The sequence below is a fragment of the Tachypleus tridentatus genome, chromosome 1 (assembly GCF_004210375.1).
Source record: "Tachypleus tridentatus isolate NWPU-2018 chromosome 1, ASM421037v1, whole genome shotgun sequence".
NCBI lineage: Eukaryota > Metazoa > Arthropoda > Merostomata > Xiphosura > Limulidae > Tachypleus > Tachypleus tridentatus.
This window is the reverse complement of record NC_134825.1, coordinates 52,775,520-52,798,915: the sequence shown is the minus strand read 5'-3', so window position 1 is coordinate 52,798,915 and position 23,396 is coordinate 52,775,520. Positions and strand designations below refer to the sequence as shown.

At 31.7% G+C, this 23,396-nt stretch overlaps 1 protein-coding gene across 1 annotated transcript in view; it reads right to left on the bottom strand.

The window, feature by feature from the left end:
- The window catches only part of LOC143248735 (uncharacterized), a 198,979-nt gene that overhangs the window by 56,812 nt on the left and 118,771 nt on the right, over positions 1-23,396 (bottom strand). The window contains exons 3-4 of the mRNA XM_076497412.1: positions 7,397-7,486; positions 5,732-5,765 (exon numbers count right to left, since the gene is read on the bottom strand). Coding sequence (XP_076353527.1) covers positions 5,732-5,765; positions 7,397-7,486 — 124 coding nt within the window. The remainder of the gene's footprint in view (positions 1-5,731; positions 5,766-7,396; positions 7,487-23,396) is intronic.

The window sequence follows — 23,396 nt, the reverse complement described above, 5'->3', positions numbered from 1 at the left end:
TTTTTTGTTTTGTTTTCAGAATTAAGCACAAAGCTACACAATGGGCTATTTGGGCTCTGCCCACCATGGATATCAAAACCTGGTTTCTAGTGCCGTGAGTCTGCAAATGTACCAGTGTGCCACTGATAAACACCTCAGATGTCTTTTTAAAAAAATCAGATAAACAGTGAACTATAGGTCTGACATAGCTCCACCAACAACAGAGACAGTTGAAGTGAAGAACAATTCATGAATGCTTAAATGTATGAATTTTGTCTTCAGAGTGAAATAAATTATTTTATCAAACAAGTGATTTAAGTGTAATATGAAATAAAGTTTGAGGAAAAGCAACTAGTTGTAACAGGACCTTAATTTTCTTTTTTGAGCTCAAACAAATTGCAAAATTCATAAATATTGACATATTTATAGAGGCATTTCTATATATTACACTTTTTTCACTTCAGGTAAGTTATTATGTATTATCATTTAATGAAATAAAAAAACTATTTTCTTGAATAAGACACTTCACATTTAAAAATCTAAATGGAAATTTTAAAAATCACTTAATATATTAAATGCTGAATTTACAAGAATACTAACCAGGATGTTTTTTTTAGTTCAATAGAATGAAGGTGTACTGAAATAAAAGGTTCCAAAAACAAACTTAGCAATATTCACCAATACAGTCCTAATTGTGGGTTAATCAAAATAAGATCCACAATTTACTGCTTATTTGCCCTGATCTCAAGCCAAGAGATCAGAAAGTCTCAGATTTTCTGTCCAAACAAAATTTATGATTGTGAACTTTCCAATAAGAGCTCTGAAGAACTGAAAATACTAAAGACATTACGAGGTCTGTTCAAAAAAAACGAGGACTGTTTGAATTGCGCGGCTCCAGTTGGTTCCAGGGGAATCCACTTGGTGTCGCTAGGTTCGCACAGATCAGCTAATTACGACGCCATTTCCCGATTGCAGATATCTTTATTTATGTATTAGCTACGCGGTTTTAAGTGAAGTGCGATTTTTTCGTTTGGCGGATTTCAGAATGAATGACCTGAAGGAGCAACGACTTGCTGTGAAATTTTGTGTTAAACTTGGAAAATCTGCAACTGAAACTTTAGCTATGCTTAACACGGCTTACGGTGATGTTGCTATGAAGCGTACGGCATGCTTCAAGTGGCATGAACGTTTTAAGGATGGTCGACAGTCCATTGAAGATGATGAGCATACTGAACGTCCTTCCACGTCAACTGACGACCCACACGTCGACACCCTGGTGCGGGCAAATCGACGTCTGACTGTCAGGGAGCTTGCTGAAGAGTGTGGGATATCAGTTGGATCTTGTTACGAGATTTTGACCGAAAAATTGAAGATGCACCGCGTTGCTGCGAAATTCAGCCGTCAGAACTCGTGAGTTTTTGGCCAAACGCTCGATCACTGTTCTTCCCCACCCCCCTACTCACCTGACCTTGCTCCTTGCGATTTTTTTTTGTTCCCCAAACTCAAAAGACCCTTGAAAGGAAGAAGATTTGAGACGATTTCCGAGATTAAGGCAAATGCGACGAAGGAGCTGGAGGACGTTACAAAAGAAGCGTACCAGGACTGTTTCAACAAGTGGAAACACCGTTGGGATAAGTGTGTGCGTTGGGGAGGAGAGTACTTTGAAGGGGTCCCAGACCTGTAACTTCTAAATAAAGTACATTTTGTTTTATGACGTCAGTCCGCGTATTTTTTGAACAGCCCTTGTATTTTAACTATCATTAAGCACTTAATATAAACAGTCAGTATATATAATTCCATAATACACCTTAAAAAGTTACATGTATAATTAATACAAAATGTTTCACACCATCTTTAAAACAAATTAAAGCACATGATGACAGAAGGCTATTCAGCCTGCTAAGATCAGCCCTCCACCTACCTTCCAAATGTAATTAACCATAGCAGAAAATCAAATAAAATATATTCCTTTATGTCAATATATTTATATAGCAAATGTTCTATAGATTTCAAACTAACTAGACAAACCAAATCATCATGCAACCAGTTCAAAAACTTAAACTTCAAATCTGTAAAAATACAACAACATGAATCAGAAACTTGACAGGTGTTAGGGATTGCTTCTTAACCTTGATAAGCCAACCAACATTGCCAGCTTTCTGAAGAAACAAATAAGTATGAGGGCAGAGTCAGCTTGAGAGAATACCAGCAGGAGTCAGTCATCCATGTTTTGGTGGAAATGAAGGCCCTGTGAATGAAGCAGTCAAGCATATAACTGGACAACTCTGCAGAACACATAGGGAGCTGAAGCCAGGCCACACAGAAGCACCTAAAACTGAAAAACATACCATATTTGTGACGAACACAATGAAGAAACTGTCAGTATGCCAACAGAGAGTTAAGTACAACTCCATGATGAACTTGAGAATAATGAGGAAGTGATTCAGAAATAAATCAATTACTAGGTACTAGTCTTACATCTTGTTAGGAATGACATATAGATGAGAATAAACCTGAATGAGAAGTATCTCCTCATTCAATGGTACTCTTTAGAATTAAATACCGAGCTGTCTCCAACAAATGCTGGCATGAAACAGCATCCATTGGAGGGGCAAAGAAAATTAGATGGGGAGACAATGGATAGGGAGAGACAACAGGAATTAGAGGGTCAGACCTTCAGAAATAATTGTTATAACTCATGAATCGACAGTAAATAACCTCCAAATGTGAGCAAAGTGGAAGGATCTTATCCCCACTGATCCTGACCTGAGTACTGAGTCATTAACAAGGAACATCTCAAAAAGATGATAGGCAGAGAAATAATTGCATAATGCAGAGAGATGAGAAGTCAGAACTGGAAAAGTGTTAGAAGGTGGGGTTGAGTCACTCAGACAGGAATAAGTGAATGGGACAAACAAGAAGCCAGTGTTAGGGTCCTAACCCCACAAATGAATAAGAGACTCTAAATACTGAAAGACTAAATATGGGTAGTTGGCAAAATAAAACGAAAAGCCAAAACATGATCATCCAATGTAGGAGGGAAATGATTAGCATGAACCCCAATATTCAGTGAAGGAGGATAAACCAGATATTGACCCAAAAATTTATCCCTAAAGAGAGCAGAGGTAGAATCACAAAAAACAGAGGACAATGACAAAATAAAACAAGCCTGCAAGTTGCCTGATACAACACATGACTGAGAACCATATTCAGGAAGGGGAAAGAGGCTGTCCAAATAAGCATCCTCCCTGTCACACACCGGGCACTGGTATGATATAATATTCTTCAGGTGGTGGTGGTGAATACAGAATTAAATCAGACAATTCTCAACATATTACAGTAGTCAAGTCATCAGATGATAACTGTGAGACCCACCCTGAAGATGAAGTAACAGCAGTGGTAGTTGTAACTACTTGAAACTGCAAGTAAATACTTACAAAGTTTAAACTGAATTTGCAAACTTTCATTCCATCACCAATTAAGAAGACTGCTCAATACAATTATGAGAAATTAAGTTAGCATTATTTCTCCTTTTGGATATTTATTTGTAAATAATCATTTCATGACATATTATCATATCATTATAAAGATATTACATTACACACACACATTGTGTTTATAATAACTTACAAGGTTCTAACATATATTTTGCATAATCATCCTGTCTAAACTTAAATAACAGTTTATAATGCAAGTAAGTAACCACATGATAACTGATGTAAAAGATGCTATCTTTAATTGGTTTGTAACACATGCAGTGCATTAGTTGCTTTAAACATGTAGCACCAACATATACTGAGCTGTGGTGTACAAATACTTAGCTGTTGAGTTTGGTAATGATAGTTTGAGATATTTAATTTACAGCTTTTTAATTAGTACTGCTTCTACAGACATCACTATATAGGTTTCAGTTATATGTCCTTATAAAGCTAGTTGAAGCTAATGTCAACAACCTAGTCACCATGTTCCAAAAATCATCCTGCTTTAATAATTTTTAACATCTAAAAGAAATCATATCTAATTATTTACATTCTAGATAAAATAAGTTCAAACATTTTGTGCCTTACCTTAAAGCTCAAAATTTTTTAACCAAGTATTATTTCAGTAGATAAGCTTTGCATTCCTCCCAACATGGAATAATGGAGCCAAAACTGCTCAAAGTACTCTGTTTTTACCACAGCCTCATACACATTTAAAACATTTTTTTTCCTCTAAAATTCAAAACTCCTTTAAATTGGCCTTGGAACTAATAGTTTTTTAACCAGACCTACACACAAACAAAAAGGTTTCAGGCTTTTATTGACAATTACATCTACAAATTTCTTTTTTACAACAAAAACTCATATTAGTGGCATGTACAGGGAGTGGATGAATGGGTCCTTGTCTTCCTGCCTTTATATCCTTTTATATCTATCATAAAAGATGTCAACAATTATGAAAAGATACACCTGATTACACATCTTTCTTGTGGCAAGTTCCAATAAAAAAAATTCAGCTTTAAAAAGAATGGAACACAGAAACTTGTAGAATTTTACAATAAAAAAATAATACTTATGATATGTTATTAAGTGTTAATATGCAAGAATCCAGAGTTTAATTGTAGTTTATAAAAGTTGTTATAGGACAAACTGAGCAAGAATAAAAAAAACGCACCTGTTTGCTTCTTACAGCATTTTTCTACATCTGTTATAAGCAAATTACAGTCTTCATAAGCTCATCAACCCCCCCCACCACCAAATGCCTTACCTTTCATTGTTTAAAATAATGCCCTTTTTCCTTGCCAGTGAGCCCGTGCCATTTTAATGTCCTTTACACATTACTAACTCATATTAGCATTTCATATAAGAGGTCCTGAATTACTTTCCAAACATTGTCTTTTCAGTATTTACTAAAACTCACAACCCAAGATTTGGTTCAAATACTGTTATTAGATCTGCTAAGGTTATTTTGAATAAGAGAAACATTCCTAATAAAATTAACTCTCCCCCCCAAGCATTTAAAATTATCACAAAAGTTAGAGTCATAATTGTAGAAGAAAGCATTCAAACCTTCTCATAAATTATAAAACACAAAACATAAAAAAGACTTCTGAAAAACCCCACCAGTCAAATTCTCCCAATCAGAATAAGTGCCCAAATATTACTGCTTCTTGCTTTTTATCAAATAGATATTTTCTATCAAATTCTTAGCATGGAAATCACTTCCATAAATATCTAAAACTTTCACTTAAGCACTTTATCCAAGGCTTTGTCAACGTCCAAATACAAAAGTTCACTGAATATGAAGAGACTTCATACAAAAAAAATTCAAGAAGTTAGTCAACAAAAACATTTTTTTAAACAATAACCAGAACCATAATGGAAATGTAAACCTCTCAAATATTAAAATATTCATTTTATGTACACTACTACTCAAAGTAATGAGCTCTTAAAAACCAAACAAGGTATTATTCTTTCAAGAATAATAATTTGTTCATAAAAATACTGTTAAACTAAGCAAACAGAAAAACTAAATCATGAAATGCTTGAATTAAATTAGAATAAATGTGTATTGATACAGATTTATGAATGATTCTTAAATATTTTTTCTCAACAGTACAGTTTATTAAAGATAAAAAAAATGTATATCTCCATAATCATCATGCAGGTTACTCATTTGTAGCTTGCAAGTTTCAGAAACCTTAATTCTTAAATAAACAAGTCATACTGCCTAAAGCTTAACAATTAAATTGCATTTCATTGATGGACCTTACCTGAAGAGCAGAAGTTTGGTGGTATACAATTTTCCTAAGGAAAAAAACAGCAAACTTTAATTTAAGTACGGAAATTAATAAAAAATACTGTAGCTAGCTTTTATTTTTAAATCTCAATATAACAGTTTGTACACATCTCAAAAAGCATTATAGATGGTTGAAATGACTACCCACCCATCTAAAGTTCAGATCTTGCCTAGGACTAACTATTCACATTATCCAAAACCATATTTTATTTATTAAAAAAACACCTGTACTTCCATATGTTTTTACTAAATATGTGGGTAAAATTTACAATAAAAAATTTCTTTCTCACATTTCTTTATATTAAATTCTTTTAAACGTTTACTAATAATGTCTAGAATTTATACAATACTTAAAAGTATACTCAACTTTTACCCTAAACACTACAAACATGTATACAATTTAGGAACAACAAGTGACTTGTTAGTTTATCTAAGTTGTTCCATGCACTGCATCAAACACTGAATAAAACAATTACACACAATTAAAACATTAAATTGTTTTAAAACAATTAAAATTAAACACCTTAAAAATCCTTGAAGTTAATTGCATATATTACAGCAGAAGGCACTCCTTCCAAAGGCCAACTAGTCGTTTAGCAAAATAAAACTGTCTTAGCTGAAGATGACTTGTACTCTGCCAAAATTTACATTTAAGTACCTTAATCTTACATTCTTATAATTAAATTAGAAAACAAATGTTGCATCAGTAACTAATTCCCTTTCCAAACTTTAAAAAAACCTCAATCAAAAAGTCTTCCTTTCTCAACAGAAAACAGTTTCAGAGATCTTAAACTATCTTCATATGATAACTCATTGAAATATCTACAGGTAATAGTTTTTTCACTTTAGTTAAATAAAACATGCTGTCAACTATTTACAAATTAGTAAAAATTATATCACAAAGTCTCAGAAATTTAAATTTAACAATAATTTAAATAATGCATCAAAATCAAAGCACTATTACTAGTTTCTTCAAAGCCTTCTGAAGTAAAATATGAAACAGTTTTAAAGAAAAGTAAAAACAGATCTCTGGTTTATAGATTTATTTAACAGTTTCTTCATATTAACGTTACATCAGCTAATTATCTAAAATATGTTAAATTTTATACAGAACATCCAATCTATAGCCTGTGAATGTGTCTCTGAATTACAACCTGTAAAGTTAATAAATTATCATCAAAACCATTATTGATTAGAATTTGGAAATTTAATAGTAGTTTTAAAACAGATTAAATTTTATAGCTATGCATAACTTTACAGTTTCTTGTCATAATCACCTGAATTGTTTCAAAATATATTGCAAACATTCATATCATTCTGAGAATTAGTATATCCCAAAAGCTCACATAACAATATATTCTTGAATTTATTCTTTAAAACTGTGAATTCAAGTTTAAGTTATTTTAAAAATTACTGCTGAGGCTTTACTTTGTCATTATCAACTTAATTATATAAAACAATTATTATTCTAATTCAAATATCTTAAAAGTGCAATGCAAAAGGCAAGAGAAATATACCATCATTTAAGAGTTTTCCCAGTATATGAAAGATATTTTATTAAAAAAAACAAAACAATATTATTGTCTGAATCAAAAACATTACATGAAATCAGTGTTCTATGATAGAATGTTCTGCTGACCTTGTCTGAAGAACAGGCTGACAATGATAAAAACAGTAATCCTGGATCGCATCCTGGGTCTTCACATTTTGTTGTTTTACAGTTTGCATTCTGGAAGTTCAACAAAAGCGTATGTTAATACCATCATGAAACTCTTGCATAACATAACAAAAATATAATATAAATCAATGATGCTTGTGTATACTTGTTACCAATTTCAAAAACGTTTAACGATTTTCCAAAGAATTCAACTAACTTCTCACTAAACCCAACTTACACATACATATAATTAAGTTACAATCGTAAACGAGAATAGCACATACGAAATTACAATTATAAAACAATCACAGTGGTTAAATTAAAAGAAAAGGTAATTGAGTTTAAATTTATCAAAGTACTCTAAAAGCGTTAATAAATAAAAACAGTATAAAGTTTCAAAACAATTTGTGGGATAACAAATTTCTTTCTGTTTGGTCTCTAACCGTAAGAGTGTAAGACATTTAAAGCAAAGTACGTTGAAGTTATAAATACATTCAATCAAATAATTTGGTTTAACAAATAACAATGACGTACAGAAAAATTTTTGAAAAACAGTGTAAATGATGAATTTTTGTTGGCTCAAACCTAGCCTAACTATTGCTACTAGTAGTAGTGCTATTCATCCTTAAAACTATCATCAACTTAATGAAAATTTTCAATGAGTTTTAATAGCAACATATGTGATTCAATTATATCACTTTACTGTTGAGCAAAACTCAAACTTAAAAGTTAAACGCTCCCACGTTTTAGAAAGTAGTACTGTTTCAAATCTGTGGAAAACTATCCAACATTACTACATTATGCAAGGAGATTAAATTCAATAATTCCAAGCCAACTTCATTCCATAAGTTTACAGGTGGTAGAAGGGCGAGCAAATTCGGTGTGACGGGGATTAGAACCCACGACCCTCGGATTATAAATGGAGTGCCTTAACCACTTGGCTACGGTGGGGCCCTGTTAAAAGTAAATAAGCCTATAAATGTGTTTGACAACTTAGCTTCTTCAAAAATGTTCTTGTAGAAATTATATGGTTCGCTTATTCAATAAACACCAAAGAACAAAACTTTCTTCCTATTCTTAACAAATGTGAGCCTAGTGGAATAATGGTGAGTTTGTGGTAAAAGTATAGGAAAGTCTAAAAAAAATTAATTAAAAAAGTTTAAAATTTACAGTCAAACATCGTTTCACTAAGGGAAAATCGTGCTTTACAAATCTTTTGACATTATTTGGAAAGGTTACTGCTTAAGTAAATTAGAGTAACAGTGTAGATTTGGTGTATCTGGATTTTCAAAAAGCAATTGATAAAGTGTCATAAAGTGCTTAATACAAATATTGTCTCTGCATGTGTAGGAGATACGTTAGCAAACTGGATACTGGAGTGTATGGAAGGAAGAAAGCAGAGGATTGTTACAAGTATATAGAGTTCAGTCAAGTTGATTATTGTTGCAAGGATACCTCAGTGCTCAGTTCTAGGGCTTTTGTTATTTTATATTTATATCAATGTAGCTAGCTGTGAATAGGATGCTGCTGATTATAATAGGATTTACATAACTTAGTAAGTTGGACAAATAAATAGCAAATTGGTTTTAATTATAATAAATGCAAGATATTGCATATGGGTTATCATAATTTAAATTATAAGTATAATTTGGACGAGTATAACCTTAACAGTATAATGAAAGAAAAATATCTTGGTGTAGTGGTTATCAGTCTCTTCAGCCACCCGAGTAATGTGCTGTTGTTAGTTGTAGAGCAAATAGGATTTTAGATTGTAGCTACAGAAATATTAAATACAAGTCTAAATAGGCTATAATTGCATCATATAGGTCATTGGTTAGGTCAAATTTGGAGTACTGTGTTCATTCTTGAGCTCCCTATCTCAGGAACGAAATTGTTGTTGTTTTGAATAAAGCACAAAGCTATACAATGGGCCATCTGTGCTCTTTCCAACACGGGTATCGAATACCAGTTTTTAGCGTTGTAAGTCGGCAGACATACCGCTGAGCTACTGGATGCAGGAAGAAGATTGAATTGTTGGAAAAGGCTCAGAGGAGAGTTACTATAATGTTACCTGAGACTGTCATACGAGGATAGATTAAAATGTCTGAAATTCTTTCTCTTGAGGAAAGAAGAGTTAGAGGGAATCTGATTTCATATTTAATGGTAGGACTAGAGGACGCAAAGTTTGGCAGTGGGAGTTTTCTGCAGCTCAGACAGTTTTATTTTTATAACACAGTGGTTGGCCTTTGGAATGGATTGCATTTGGAAGTTGTGAAGGCAGTGAATTTAAACGAGCTTAAAAGAAAAGTTTATTAGTATAAGACTTTTTTTAAAGTTTAGTTTAGAGAATGGAGGAGCTGAGATAGACCAATAGTTCCCATATTGCCCCATACTGTTGTGTTATGCAAAGTTACAATCAAGATTCCATTCTCAGCAGTAGACACAATATATAGCCAATTACAGTGTTCCTATAAAACAGACAAACAGAATCTAACACATCTTTAGATTGTTAACTTCATAAAATGGGAATTTTCATAACTGTTTTCTGTGGAACAACATCTGGGTTTGTTTTTATGACAATAATACTAAGACTACTGGTCACCTTAATTAGAACATTCTTGGTCAATCTTTTAACCTAAAAATTTGTTGATGTACACATACATATAAATGCATACTTTTTTCTTGTATAAAAGTTGGTTGATAAACCTTAGTTTATTTAAAATATTTTACGTGGCAAGACAAACTCACGTAAACGTAACTATTTAATGAAACCACACGTAAAGTAAACAATAAAGTAACTGTATTTATAATTGTGTATAGAGTACGAAACAGTTATGAGCGTATAGTGCAAACACAGTTTCAAAAAATTGAAATAAAGCAACTCATACGAAAAATAAAAGCCATAGAAAAGAAAAACTACCTAAAAGATGTTTATAGCAGTATATGAAACGAATTGAAGCTAAATTATTGTAAAGAATAGGAAATGTAAAATTGTAATTATGGCAAATATAGTTGATTATGCAGAATGATAAACATATGGTTTTGAAAGAACTGCGCATGCGTCTTTTAGACTTACTAAGTTGAGAAAGCTCATATAAATTGTATTTAATACTGTTTGTGTGAAATACTTTGCAAATAGAAAACTAAAGTTAAAATTGAAGTAATCTATCACGCAATGACAACGACATTGTGCCACCGTGTACCATATTCGTTGCACTAAAAAGTGTAATGGACTAAGAAAAACACAAGATTATTATTCTGAACAGAAAAGCCAATATGCAATCTATACTACTCAGACAAAAGCCTTTATAATGATATTTGTAGCGTTTAATAGAGTAATTTGCGAAAACAAAATTTCGGAGAGGCAAACACAAGTGTATTATTGATATAAATACTCATGTTAAACTGATTTCCATAAAAAAGTATCAGATAGTTTCGCTTTATGACGATAAGAGCAGAAGGAGAAATTATGAATAAATGTTGAATTTAACCAAACTAAATTTTAACAAAATAATAAACAGACTAGACACGATAGATATTGCAAAATAAGTTTAATCTTTATCTAGGTCAAGGACAAAAGTACAATGTGTGCACTTCCTTAGAATGCTGAATGACCGTATTTCACAGGATTCGTGAATTGATGAACCTAACGGCTTTCCATATACAAGATGTTTTCCCGTCAACCGCATCACTTGAGATTGAGCTGTTCTTATACAACGCAAACTATAGTATGCTATTACCACCGCTGTAAGTATACTTTTATGCGATTTCGTTTTTTTTCTTCTTATTTCATGATTGGAATAAAGACTTCCCTTAAACAAATTTGTTCACTAATTTACAGGGATTTAATCACATACAGTAAACAATGTAAACTGCGTGAGTGTACAGCCAAAAATGTGTGTGTATATATACTTATGTTATTTGACAACTTCTATCTACCTATAATAATTTCATGACTCAGTGTTTCTCCGTAAAATTCATATATATCTGTGAACAATTTGAAGAATGATCTAAACCTTTTCAAACAAAAAGTTGCTATTTTTTGTCATTGTTTTCATGCTTCCTTTCAGTCTCTATCCGAAAACTATACGGTCCAATGAAACACAATGTTAGCGTCGTTATACCAAGATGACTGATGGCCTCTTTTTTTCTTCTTTCATTTCACTCTCAAGTCCTCGTAATTAATAACGTCTGATGACATTGCGGGGAAACATAACCCAAGTGATCTGTGAATTCTTAAACAAGTGTCACCAGCTATTTGAATACTGTTGTATAATGGAGACGTAAGTGGAAAATTTTAAAGAGTTAGTCAGAGTTGATTGACTAAACAAACTTCTCGTACCGCAAAATCTGAGACTTAACACTTTCATTTATTTGTCTATAAATATTCTTGAGAAAAACGGTTCAAATCTAATTTAAAATTCTGTCACTTCACTTTTAATTTCTGAGTCATTTATACGTCTTCTAATATACATATTTTTTATCATAAAGGTATAAGAAGAGAAAAAAAAGACAAGTTATTAATAAGGTTGGGATTACTTTCGAATATACACACTATATGTTAACACAACTTATGACATAAATATCGCAAATGTTGAAACTTTGGAAGACTATTTTGCAACCTGACATACTAGACAATTATGAGCAATACGATATAGGCAGAAGTCTAGAAGACAGTAGTCAGCATTTGTAGAAACGCATTGTGGTATATTACAAGCGTGCTGAATGTTTTCGTAACTACGCTTACTTTAAATTTCCATAACGCATATTTGAATATAGAAGATAAATTAATGGTAATGATACGTATTATTATTTATTTCGAGCGAGACTCCGATTTATTACGTTATGTACGTTACGTATTACTACTTCAAATAACCGGAATTTTAATCTGAATCTAGAAGTTAATCAAAAAATGTTAATATGTATTAAATTTATGTCATTTACCAAGAAGTTTAATACTCACTATTTCCGGCCAGGCGTCGCCAGGTAGTTAAGGCACTCGACTTGTAATCTGAAAGTCGCGGGTTCGAATCCCCGTCACACCAAACATGCTCGTCCTTTCAGCCGTGAGGGTAGTTATAATGTGACAGTCAATCCCACTATTCGATGGTAAAAGAGTAGCCCAAGAGTTGGCGGTGAGTGGTGGTGACTAGCTGCCTTTCCTCTAGTCTTACACTGCTAAATTAGGGACGCCTAGCGCAGATAGCCCTCGTGTAGCTTTGTGCGAAATTCAAAACACACTATTTCCTTTTTTAACAGAAATATATTTTAATATACAAACAATGATATACAATTTATAATAACGGTTATTACAACTGTTGGTTTTATACAACAGTTTTACAAAGTTACAGGCAGTACTTATATCCGGTCTAGAACTGAATATTTTATCGACGATCCAAGTCCACGACGAACAAATTAGATTTGAGTTGATATTGTTACTTTGATACAAGAGTCTCTAGAACTTTGACCAAATATTCTCGCGCGTTTTCGTAAACATGTATTGTTGCTTCTCGCTTTCATGAATTCTCTATAAATTTCGAGAACACGCGGGATTTGTGCAATACACGATTGATGTGAGATTCTCGAGGTTTCTCACCTGGAGATCTTCGAACATGCAGACTTCTTTGACCCTGTACGAAGAAATGAGTCTCGTCACTGAATAACACCTTCCCCCATTGTTCTTGCGTCCAGTTCTTGTATTTCAGACCCCATTGATACCGTTTTTTCTTTATTGAGTTGGTAAGAAGTTGTTTTTTGACGCAATTTTGAATGACGTAATATTCCTCAAAATTTCGTCATATATGCCAAAAATAGATCGACCGTACTGCAAAACACAGCTAATGACGCTGTCTGTGTGAAAAATGGCTATTAAAGAAAATCAGCGGGTCTAGCGAGCCTACACCGGCCGCCATGCTGAAAATATTGTAAAATAACCATTTGTTTCAATTAATTTGCACAAGGGTGTACTTTAAAAAAATATATTTTTGCATTCACATACATTTTATACTACTAGTAAACTGTGACAATTTATCTTATAATTACTCCTCTTACAATTTTTTGTAGTTTTTCTGGAAATTAAATCTTCTTATTACACCCCTCTTTGGAAGGTAATCATAACCACCCCAGTGGCACCATCTTGGAATATAGACAAGCTTGAATAGGTTTTAATCAATTTCAGCTTTGAAAAACTCCTCCTTTCAACAAATGTAACACTTGTCACAATCTAAACAGCCATTAATTTCGATGAAAATTTGGAGAATGGATGGCAACTGCCTGTTGTGGAGACATCAGTATAGAGGACGACGTTTCGAAAATCTTCCACCTTTCTTCTTCAACTCCTGAAGACGAAAGGCGGAATACTTTCGAAACGTCGTCCTCTACACTGATGTCTCCACAACAGGCAGTTGCCGTCCATTCTACAAAGCTTTATCATGAATACTCTGCCTTAACAATCTATCAAAGAATGGCCATTAATTTCACTTACTTAAAGATTTACAGGGAGTTGAAAAGTACTCCCCCTTGAAAATGTTATTAATTTATCATATCTTTTATTAGATAACAGAAACTATGTAAAATTATATGCTATTAGAACAAACTCGACAAAATCTGTTCCATTATGATCTGAAATCCTAATTTTTACACTGGATTTCGTAAATGCCTGAACCTTTTTCATGATTTTAGTTACATTTTCTTATGAAAAATGTTGTGCACCTGCTGTAGTTTATTATATCTTCTTATTCCAATTAGTCTACAAAATGATCAAACAAGTTTCTCTGCAATTGTGGAGTCGGTAAAAGATATGTTAGAAATAAGAAAATTTATGTTAGGAAAGATCAGGTCAATCAGCTGATATCAATCTGATTGAAAATTTATAGGCTGAGTTAAACCGATTAACGAAAGATCGTAAGCAAAGCACGGAAGATGAAATTTTTGAAGTGCTACAAAGAAGGACAGCAGTCAATCACTCAGGAATATCTGTACAAACTCATTGAAAGCATGCAACTTCGGTTGACGTGAACCACAACTGAAATCCAAGGGAATGCTGATTAAATATTAACTGGTGAAACTGGTTTGTATTATTTTTACGTTCGATTGTTACAAATAAACTTCTTTGTTTATTTTGTAGGCTAACTGCAATAAGATCTAAGAAACTACAACACATGCACAACACTTTTTATGATAATATGTAATTAACATCATGAAAGGTTTAGATATTTATGAAAGTCGGTATTAAACATAGGATTTGGAATAATTTTTGAACAGATCTCGTTGAGTACGTTCTAAAAGTATATAGTTATACACATTTTCCGTTATCTGTTAGAATATATACCAAATTGACGTCGTATTCAAGATGGCCACATTTTTCTTGTTCACACCTGTGTATTTTTGCATTCACTTCTGATAACTTAATTGAGTTTTTTTTCTAATGTGTGAGAGTACAAATTAACATAATCCTTATCATCAGACAAGCAAAAAGTAAATGAAACTTATGTGGTTGCTCAGAGGGAATCATAGTCCTTAAGCTCTCACCGTTTGCGAGATTTGATTTCCGTAGTTTGCAACATCTGCTGTAATTTCCTTATTTTTTTTATCAATATTTACTGGCCAGAAGTAGCTTAGTTGCTAGCGTCGGACTGTAAATATGGTGGTTCATGTTTCGTGTATCGTTGCTTTAAAAATTATGCTCTGCATTTTAGGGCTGTAGTGCGTTATAAAAGTAATGATCAAATCTTGTTATTCTATTACAATAACCCAATAATTGATAGCGAGTGCTGTTGACTTGCTCCCTTCCCTCTAGTCCATCAGTTCAAAATTAGTGGATGTCTAGTGCTTGTTTTTGTGTAGCTTTGCGTAAAAGAAACAAACAAAATGTTGCCAGCATACATTTTGTTTGGTTTCTTACTTTTTAGTTTCGCACTCACATCTAGTGTTGGAAGTAGATTTGATAATGATATTAACAAAAATAGTGCTTTTTTTTAAGAAAACCGAAAACAAAAAAGCTTGACTACATGGAAGAGTTTGCATCATTGCACAGAATGACAGCCACAAGCAACAGGAAATGTCATTTTGTTTAATTTCAACAACCTAGGTTGAATATCTTCGTTTTGGCTTTTCATATTTGCTGCATTATCATACTCTTGACCTCGACTATCTATAAACTTTATTCCTTGTTTCAGAAGTCCTTTAGGAATGACCTCTTATACAGAAGACCTTGTGGTCTCTTGGACTTTAATGCAGAATGACCAATATTAAAGCTACTTACGATTGTTCTTGATGACTTGCATCAGAGGTACAGTCACTATTATAAAAAGGAATCTAATAGATGGTTAATTTTTAACATAATGAAATTAAGAACTTGTTCTGGGTGCATCTGTGTTAGCTAAGTTTGGACTATAGTAATCTAGGTATGAGCTACTTAATTTTTATTGACCCTAATGACGTGTTAGTTCATTGCAAAGTCAAACATTACCACTAGTTCCACTTGACCTAATACATTTTCATTTCTGGGGTAATTTAATCTATTCCCTTCACTCCCACATACACTAAGAAAAATCTTGGCGACTTCAAAAATACACAACTACATCATAAGTGTATTTTCTGAAATATTATATGTAAGGGCTATCACGAAGCATTTTGTAGATTTAATTTCAATTATCCTTTTTTGCCTATTCGGGAGAGGTGGAAAGGAAACTTGATTACAAAAAAAAGCGTATTCATTTTTTTTTTCATTTTCTTTATATGTAAAAGCTTGTTCCTCGATGTCTATGCAGAGAGAGGGTTGAATACGTTACATTAAAACAGTTTTGAATAAGTAAATCAGCAAATAACGTGTCGACGACATCCAGTAAGAGTTGCGTCGAAATAGTATATATAAGCACTACATTTTGACATTGTTTATTGTATCGTAGGTAGTGTGATGAGCTTGTTATTATAAAATTGTGAAGTTTAAAGAATGATAAGGCTCCTGAGCCAAATAATATTTACCCGAAGGTTTGAAAGGCGGTCGAGGGCTGGATATGTGACACACTTGCCACAATATATTTAAAGTCTTTGAAAGCGGACAAGTACCAACAAATTGGAAATTAGTTAATGTCACTTCTATCTTCAAATAATTGTCTCAGTAGTCATAGGCCTATTGGTTTTACATCAGGTGTGAGAAAAGTTTAGTAGAGCTGATAAAAGATACTTTGCAAAGCCATTTAATAAAATTTGAAGTTTTATCGAATGCTTTACAAATCTTTTGTCATTATTTGGAAAGGTTACTACTTATGTAAATTAGAGTAACGGTGTAGATTTGGTGTATCTGGATTTTCAAAAAGCAATTGACAAAGCATCATTTAAAAGGCTTAAAAACTTATCTCTGTAGGTGTCGGAGATACGTCAATTAATTGCATAGAAGAGTGCTTGATGGAAGAAAACAAAGGGTTGTTATACATGGAGCTCAGACAAACTAAGTTAATGCTACAAGGGATGTACCTCAGGGTTCCATATTAGGACCACTGCTCTTTTTGAATTACATTAATGACAGATAATGGAATGGTCAATAAATTACTTAAATTTGCTGATGATTTCAAGGTCTTGGGTGTTGCTGGCTACTGATTTAACAAATGATTTAGATCATTAAATGAGTTGAGCAGATGGGTTTTCATTGTGATAAACGCAAGATGATGCAAGTGAGTTATCATAATTTAAGTTATAATTTCGATGGAAATAACATTAAGAGTATCATGAAAGAAAAATACTTTAGTGTAATGATTGATCAGTTTTTTAAAACATCCAAGCAGTGTGATGTTGTTAGTGGGGCAAATATGGTTTTAGGTTGTGTTTGCAGAAATATTGAATACAAGTCTAAAGAGGTTATACTTTCATTGTATAGATCATTGGTTCGGCCACCTATGAAGTATTGTGTTCATTCTTGTGCTCCTTACCTTAGCAAAGACAATGTATTGTTGGAAAGGGTTCAGTGGGGAGTTATCAAAATGGTACCTTGGAAGGAGGAGATGTCATATGAGGAAAGATTAAAATGATTCAAATTGTTTTTTCTTGAAAAAAGAAGTGTTAGAGAGGGTCTGATTGAAGTGTTTAATATTCTAAGAGAAATTTATAATGTTGGCTTTTCCTACTTAACAGCGATAATTGTAGAACTAGATGACACAAATATAGATATTGGCAAGGAAGAATCCGTCTTCAGTTAAAACGATTTTAGTTTTCAACTCGAGTGGTTGGACCTATGAAATGGGTTGTCTTCGGATACTGTGGAAACAGTAAATTTGAGTGAGTTTAGAAGAAAGATTGATATATATATATATATATATATATGATAAAGGCTGCTTTTAATTTTTTATTTAGTATTTTTAGTCTGGCTTAGAAAATACGGCAGCCGAGATGGACCAACATGTCCCTTGTTGTCTGTAAACATTATCCTATGTTAATATGTTAAAACTAATCACTTTTGGAAAAGGTATGCCTTTTCGGACGGAAAATATTCATATACTGAGATCATAAAGATATGTTGAGATCAGCAACTTATATTTTCCAAAATGATGGCATCTCTTATACTTATTGTACATTAAAAACAAAGGAATGTGGATGAATTTATGGTGATCAGTGAAAGATCTGCACGAAGTCGTATTCCAAACAAGTAAGAAAAGTGTGGCTTATTATAAAACATGAGAATCCACGAACACAAACGTCAACGGTGAACATGGTCCACATGCTCCTGGTAACAGTACACAACATTATCAAAAAGGATCTTCGTCTGGAAAATCGACACAAGTCACGTGTACGTAAACTGATTCCACAACATATGAGTCTGAACCTTCGCATACCGTGGCCCGGCATGGCCAAGTGTGTTAAGGCGTTAGACTTGTAATCCGGTCGCGGGTTCGAATCCCGGTCGCACCAAATATGATCGCCCTTTCAGCCGTGGGGGCGTTATAATGTCACGGTCAATCTTATTATTCGTTGGTAAAAGAGTAGCCCAAGAGTTAGCGGTGGGTGGTGATGACTAGCTGCCTTCCCTCTAGTCTTACAATACTAAATTAGGGACGGCTAGCGCAGACAGCCCTCGTGTAGCTTTGTGCGAAATTCAAAACAAACAAACCTTCGAATACCTCAAACACATGGAGAATAAAACGAGTATTCATGTTATTCCATATGAAGACATATCTGTCAAGTTGCATGTGGATTTTTGCGTGATCGGAATATTGAAATAGGCCTAGAAAACGTCGTTTTCGCTCACTAAATGGATTATGCCAAGAAAGCAAAAAAAGAGGAGAGTTGTGCTTTGGATATGAAGGCGTTACGAGAAAGCCTTTAGCGACGGAAATTACGCTAAGGGCTATTGTCAAAATTCACAGTCGTAATGTAGATCACGACCAGGCGTCGCGACATCCATCTAGTGTAACTGCGTGGAGAGGCTCAAAAGTTATTTTAATACAACGTACTCAACCTCTGTATATAAACAAAATAATCAAGATTAAATAAAGTATGGTGTACATTTTGAAACACAATAAAGTAATAGTTACATAGCTTAGCAGTTTATTTAAGTCTCACATCTGCTTGTATAAACAAACTTTTAGTAGTTTAGAAAGATTATTATACTCTAATGTGTTAAGTCCTGTCACTATAAAACTGACATATCGCTGTTTATAAGTTACGTGCATGGCAGGGAGAACACAGTAAAGACTTAGAATGACTTAGATTGTTGCTTATATAGAATATGCCCCCCGCTATGACAGCGGTAAGCCATCGGATTTACAATGCTAAAATGAGGGGTTCGATTCCCCTCGGTGGACATAGAATGTAGCCTAATATGGCTTTGTTATAACAAAAAAACACACACAAATATAAATAAACAACGTTATATTTGACAGTCATATAAAGTTCTGTTAACCATGTTGTCCCCTAATTCACCATCAGGCTGATCCTCTAAGATTACTAAGAAAGTTAAGTAGAACAATGCAAATAATAAATGCTTTCGAAGAAATTTACTTTGAACGATCCAAATAATGAATACTTTCGAAGAAATCTACGTTGAACAACACAAATAATGAATGTTTTCTAAAACATCTATGTTCAACAATGCAAATAATGAAGGTTTTCTAAGAAATTTAAGTTGAACAATCCAAATAAGGAATGTTTTCTAAAACATCTATGTTCAACAATGCAAATAATGAATGTTTTCTAAAACATCTATGTTCAACAATGCAAATAATGAATCTTTTCTAAGAAATTTACGTTGAACAATGCAAATAATGAATGCTTTTTAAGAAATCTACATTGAACAACACAAATAATGAATGTTATCTAAAACATCTATGTTCAACAATGCAAATAATGAAGGTTTTCTAAGAAATTTACGTTGAACAATGCAAATAATGAATGCTTTCTAAGAAACCTACGTAGAACAACACAAATAATGAATGTTTTCTAAAAATCTATGTTCAACAATGCAAATAATGAACGTTTTCTAAGAAATTTACGTTGAACAATGCAAATAAGGAATGTTATCCAAAACATCTATGTTGAACAATGCAAATAATGAATCTTTTCCGAGAAATTTACGTTGATCAATGCAAATAATGAATGTTTTCTAACAAATCTACGTTGAACAACACAAATAATGAATGCTTTCTAAGAAATCTACATTCAACAATGCAAATAATAAATGCTATCTAAGAAATTTACGTTGAACAATGCAAATAATGAATACTTTCCAAGAAATTTACATTGAACAATACAAATAATAAATGCTTTTAAAGAAATTTACGTTGAATAATACAAATAATAAATGTTTTCTAAAACATCTATGTTCAACAATGCAAATAATGAACGTTTTCTAAGAAATTTACGTTGAACAATGCAAATAATGAATGCTTTCTAAGAAATTTACGTTGAACAACACAAATAATGAATGTTTTCTAAAACATCTATGTTCAACAATGCAAATAATGAATGTTTTCTGAGAAATTTACGTTGAACAATAAAAATAATGAATGTTTTCTAAGAAATCTACGTTGAACAAGGCAAATAATAACTGTTTTCTAAGAAAGTTATGTAGAAAAACACAAATAATGAATGTTTTCTAAGAAATCTACATTGAACAATGCAAATAATAAATACTTTTTAAGAAATTTACATTGAACAATACAAATAATAAATGCTTTTAAAGAAATCTACGTTGAACAACACAAATAATGAATGCTTTCTAAGAAATCTACATTCAACAATGCAAATAATAAATGCTATCTAAGAAATTTACGTTGAACAATGCAAATAATGAATACTTTCCAAGAAATTTACATTGAACAATTCAAATAATGAATGCTTTTAAAGAAATCTACGTTAAATAATACAAATAATAAATGTTTTTTAAAACATCTATGTTCAACAATGCAAATAATGAAGGTTTTCTAAGAAATTTACGTTGAACAATGCAAATACTGAATGCTTTCTAAGAAATTTACGTTGAACAACACAAATAATAAATGTTTTCTAAAACATCTATGTTCAACAATGCAAATAATGAATGTTTTGTGAGAAATTTACGTTGAACAATAAAAATAATGAATGTTTTCTAAGAAATCAACGTTGAACAAGGCAAATAATGAATGTTTTCTAAAACATCTATGTTCAACAATGCAAATAATGAATGTTTTCTGAGAAATTTACGTTGAAAAATAAAAATAATGAATGTTTTCTAAGAAATCAACGTTGAACAAGGCAAATAATGAATGTTTTCTAAAACATCTATGTTCAACAATGCAAATAATCAATGTTTTCTGAGAAATTTACGTTGAACAATAAAAATAATGAATGTTTTCTAAGAAATCAACGTTGAACAAGGCAAATAATAACTGTTCTTTAAGAAAGTTATGTAGAAAAACACAAATAATGAATGTTTTCTCAGAAATCTACATTGAACAATGCAAATAATAAATACTTTCCAAGAAATTTACATTGAACAATTCAAATAATGAATGCTTTTAAAGAAATCTACGTTGAATAATACAAATAATAAATGTTTTTTAAAACATCTATGTTCAACAATGCAAATAATGAACGTTTTCTAAGAAATTTACGTTGAACAATGCAAATAATGAATGCTTTTTAAGAAATCTACGTTGAACAACACAAATAATAAATGTTTTCCAAAACATCTATGTTCAACAATGCAAATAATGAAGGTTTTCAAAGAAATTTATATTGAACAATGCAAATAATGAATGCTTTTTAAGAAATCTACGTTGAACAACACAAATAATGAATGTTATCTAAAACATCTATGTTCAACAATGCAAATAATGAATGTTTTCTAAGAAATTTATGTTGAACAATACAAATAATGAATGTTTTCTAAGAAATCTACATTTAACAAGGCAAATAATAACTGTTTTCTAAGAAAGTTATGTAGAAAAACACAAATAATGAATGTTTTCTAAGAAATCTATATTGAACAATGCAAATAATAAATGCTTTCTAAGAAATTTACGTTGAACAATGCAAATAATAAATACTTTCCAAGAAATTTACATTGAACAATTCAAATAATGAATGCTTTTAAAGAAATCTACGTTGAATAATACAAATAATAAATGTTTTTTAAAACATCTATGTTCAACAATGCAAATAATGAAGGTTTTCTAAGAAATTTACGTTGAACAATGCAAATACTGAATGCTTTCTAAGAAATATACGTTGAACAACACAAATAATGAATGTTTTCTAAAACATCTATGTTCAACAATGCAAATAATGAATGTTTTCTGAGAAATTTACGTTGAACAATAAAAATAATGAATGTTTTCTAAGAAATCAACGTTGAACAAGGCAAATAATGAATGTTTTCTAAAACATCTATGTTCAACAATGCAAATAATGAATGTTTTCTGAGAAATTTACGTTGAACAATAAAAATAATGAATGTTTTCTAAGAAATCAACGTTGAACAAGGCAAATAATAACTGTTCTCTAAGAAAGTTATGTAGAAAAACACAAATAGTGAATGTTTTCTCAGAAATCTACATTGAACAATGCAAATAATAAATACTTTCCAAGAAATTTACATTGAACAATTCAAATAATGAATGCTTTTAAAGAAATCTACGTTGAATAATACAAATAATAAATGTTTTTTAAAACATCTATGTTCAACAATGCAAATAATGAACGTTTTCTAAGAAATTTACGTTGAACAATGCAAATAATGAATGCTTTTTAAGAAATCTACGTTGAACAACACAAATATGAATGTTATCTAAAACATCTATGTTCAACAATCCAAATAATGAATGTTTTCTATGAAATTTACGTTGAACAATCCAAATAAGGAATGTTTTCTAAAACATTTATGTTCAACAATGCAAATAATGAAGGTTTTCTAAGAAATTTATGTTGAACAAGGCAAATAATAACTGTTTTCTAAAAAAGTTATGTAGAAAAACACAAATAATGAATGTTTTCTAAGAAATCTACATTGAACAATGCAAATAATAAATACTTTTTAAGAAATTTACATTGAACAATACAAATAATAAATGCTTTTAAAGAAATCTACGTTGAACAACACAAATAATGAATGCTTTCTAAGAAATCTACATTCAACAATGCAAATAATAAATGCTATCTAAGAAATTTACGTTGAACAATGCAAATAATGAATACTTTCCAAGAAATTTACATTGAACAATTCAAATAATGAATGCTTTTAAAGAAATCTACGTTGAATAATACAAAAAATAAATGTTTTTTAAAACATCTATGTTCAACAATGCAAATAATGAAGGTTTTCTAAGAAATTTACGTTGAACAATGCAAATACTGAATGCTTTCTAAGAAATTTACGTTGAACAACACAAATAATGAATGTTTTCTAAAACATCTATGTTCAACAATGCAAATAATGAATGTTTTCTGAGAAATTTACGTTGAACAATAAAAATAATGAATGTTTTCTAAGAAATCAACGTTGAACAAGGCA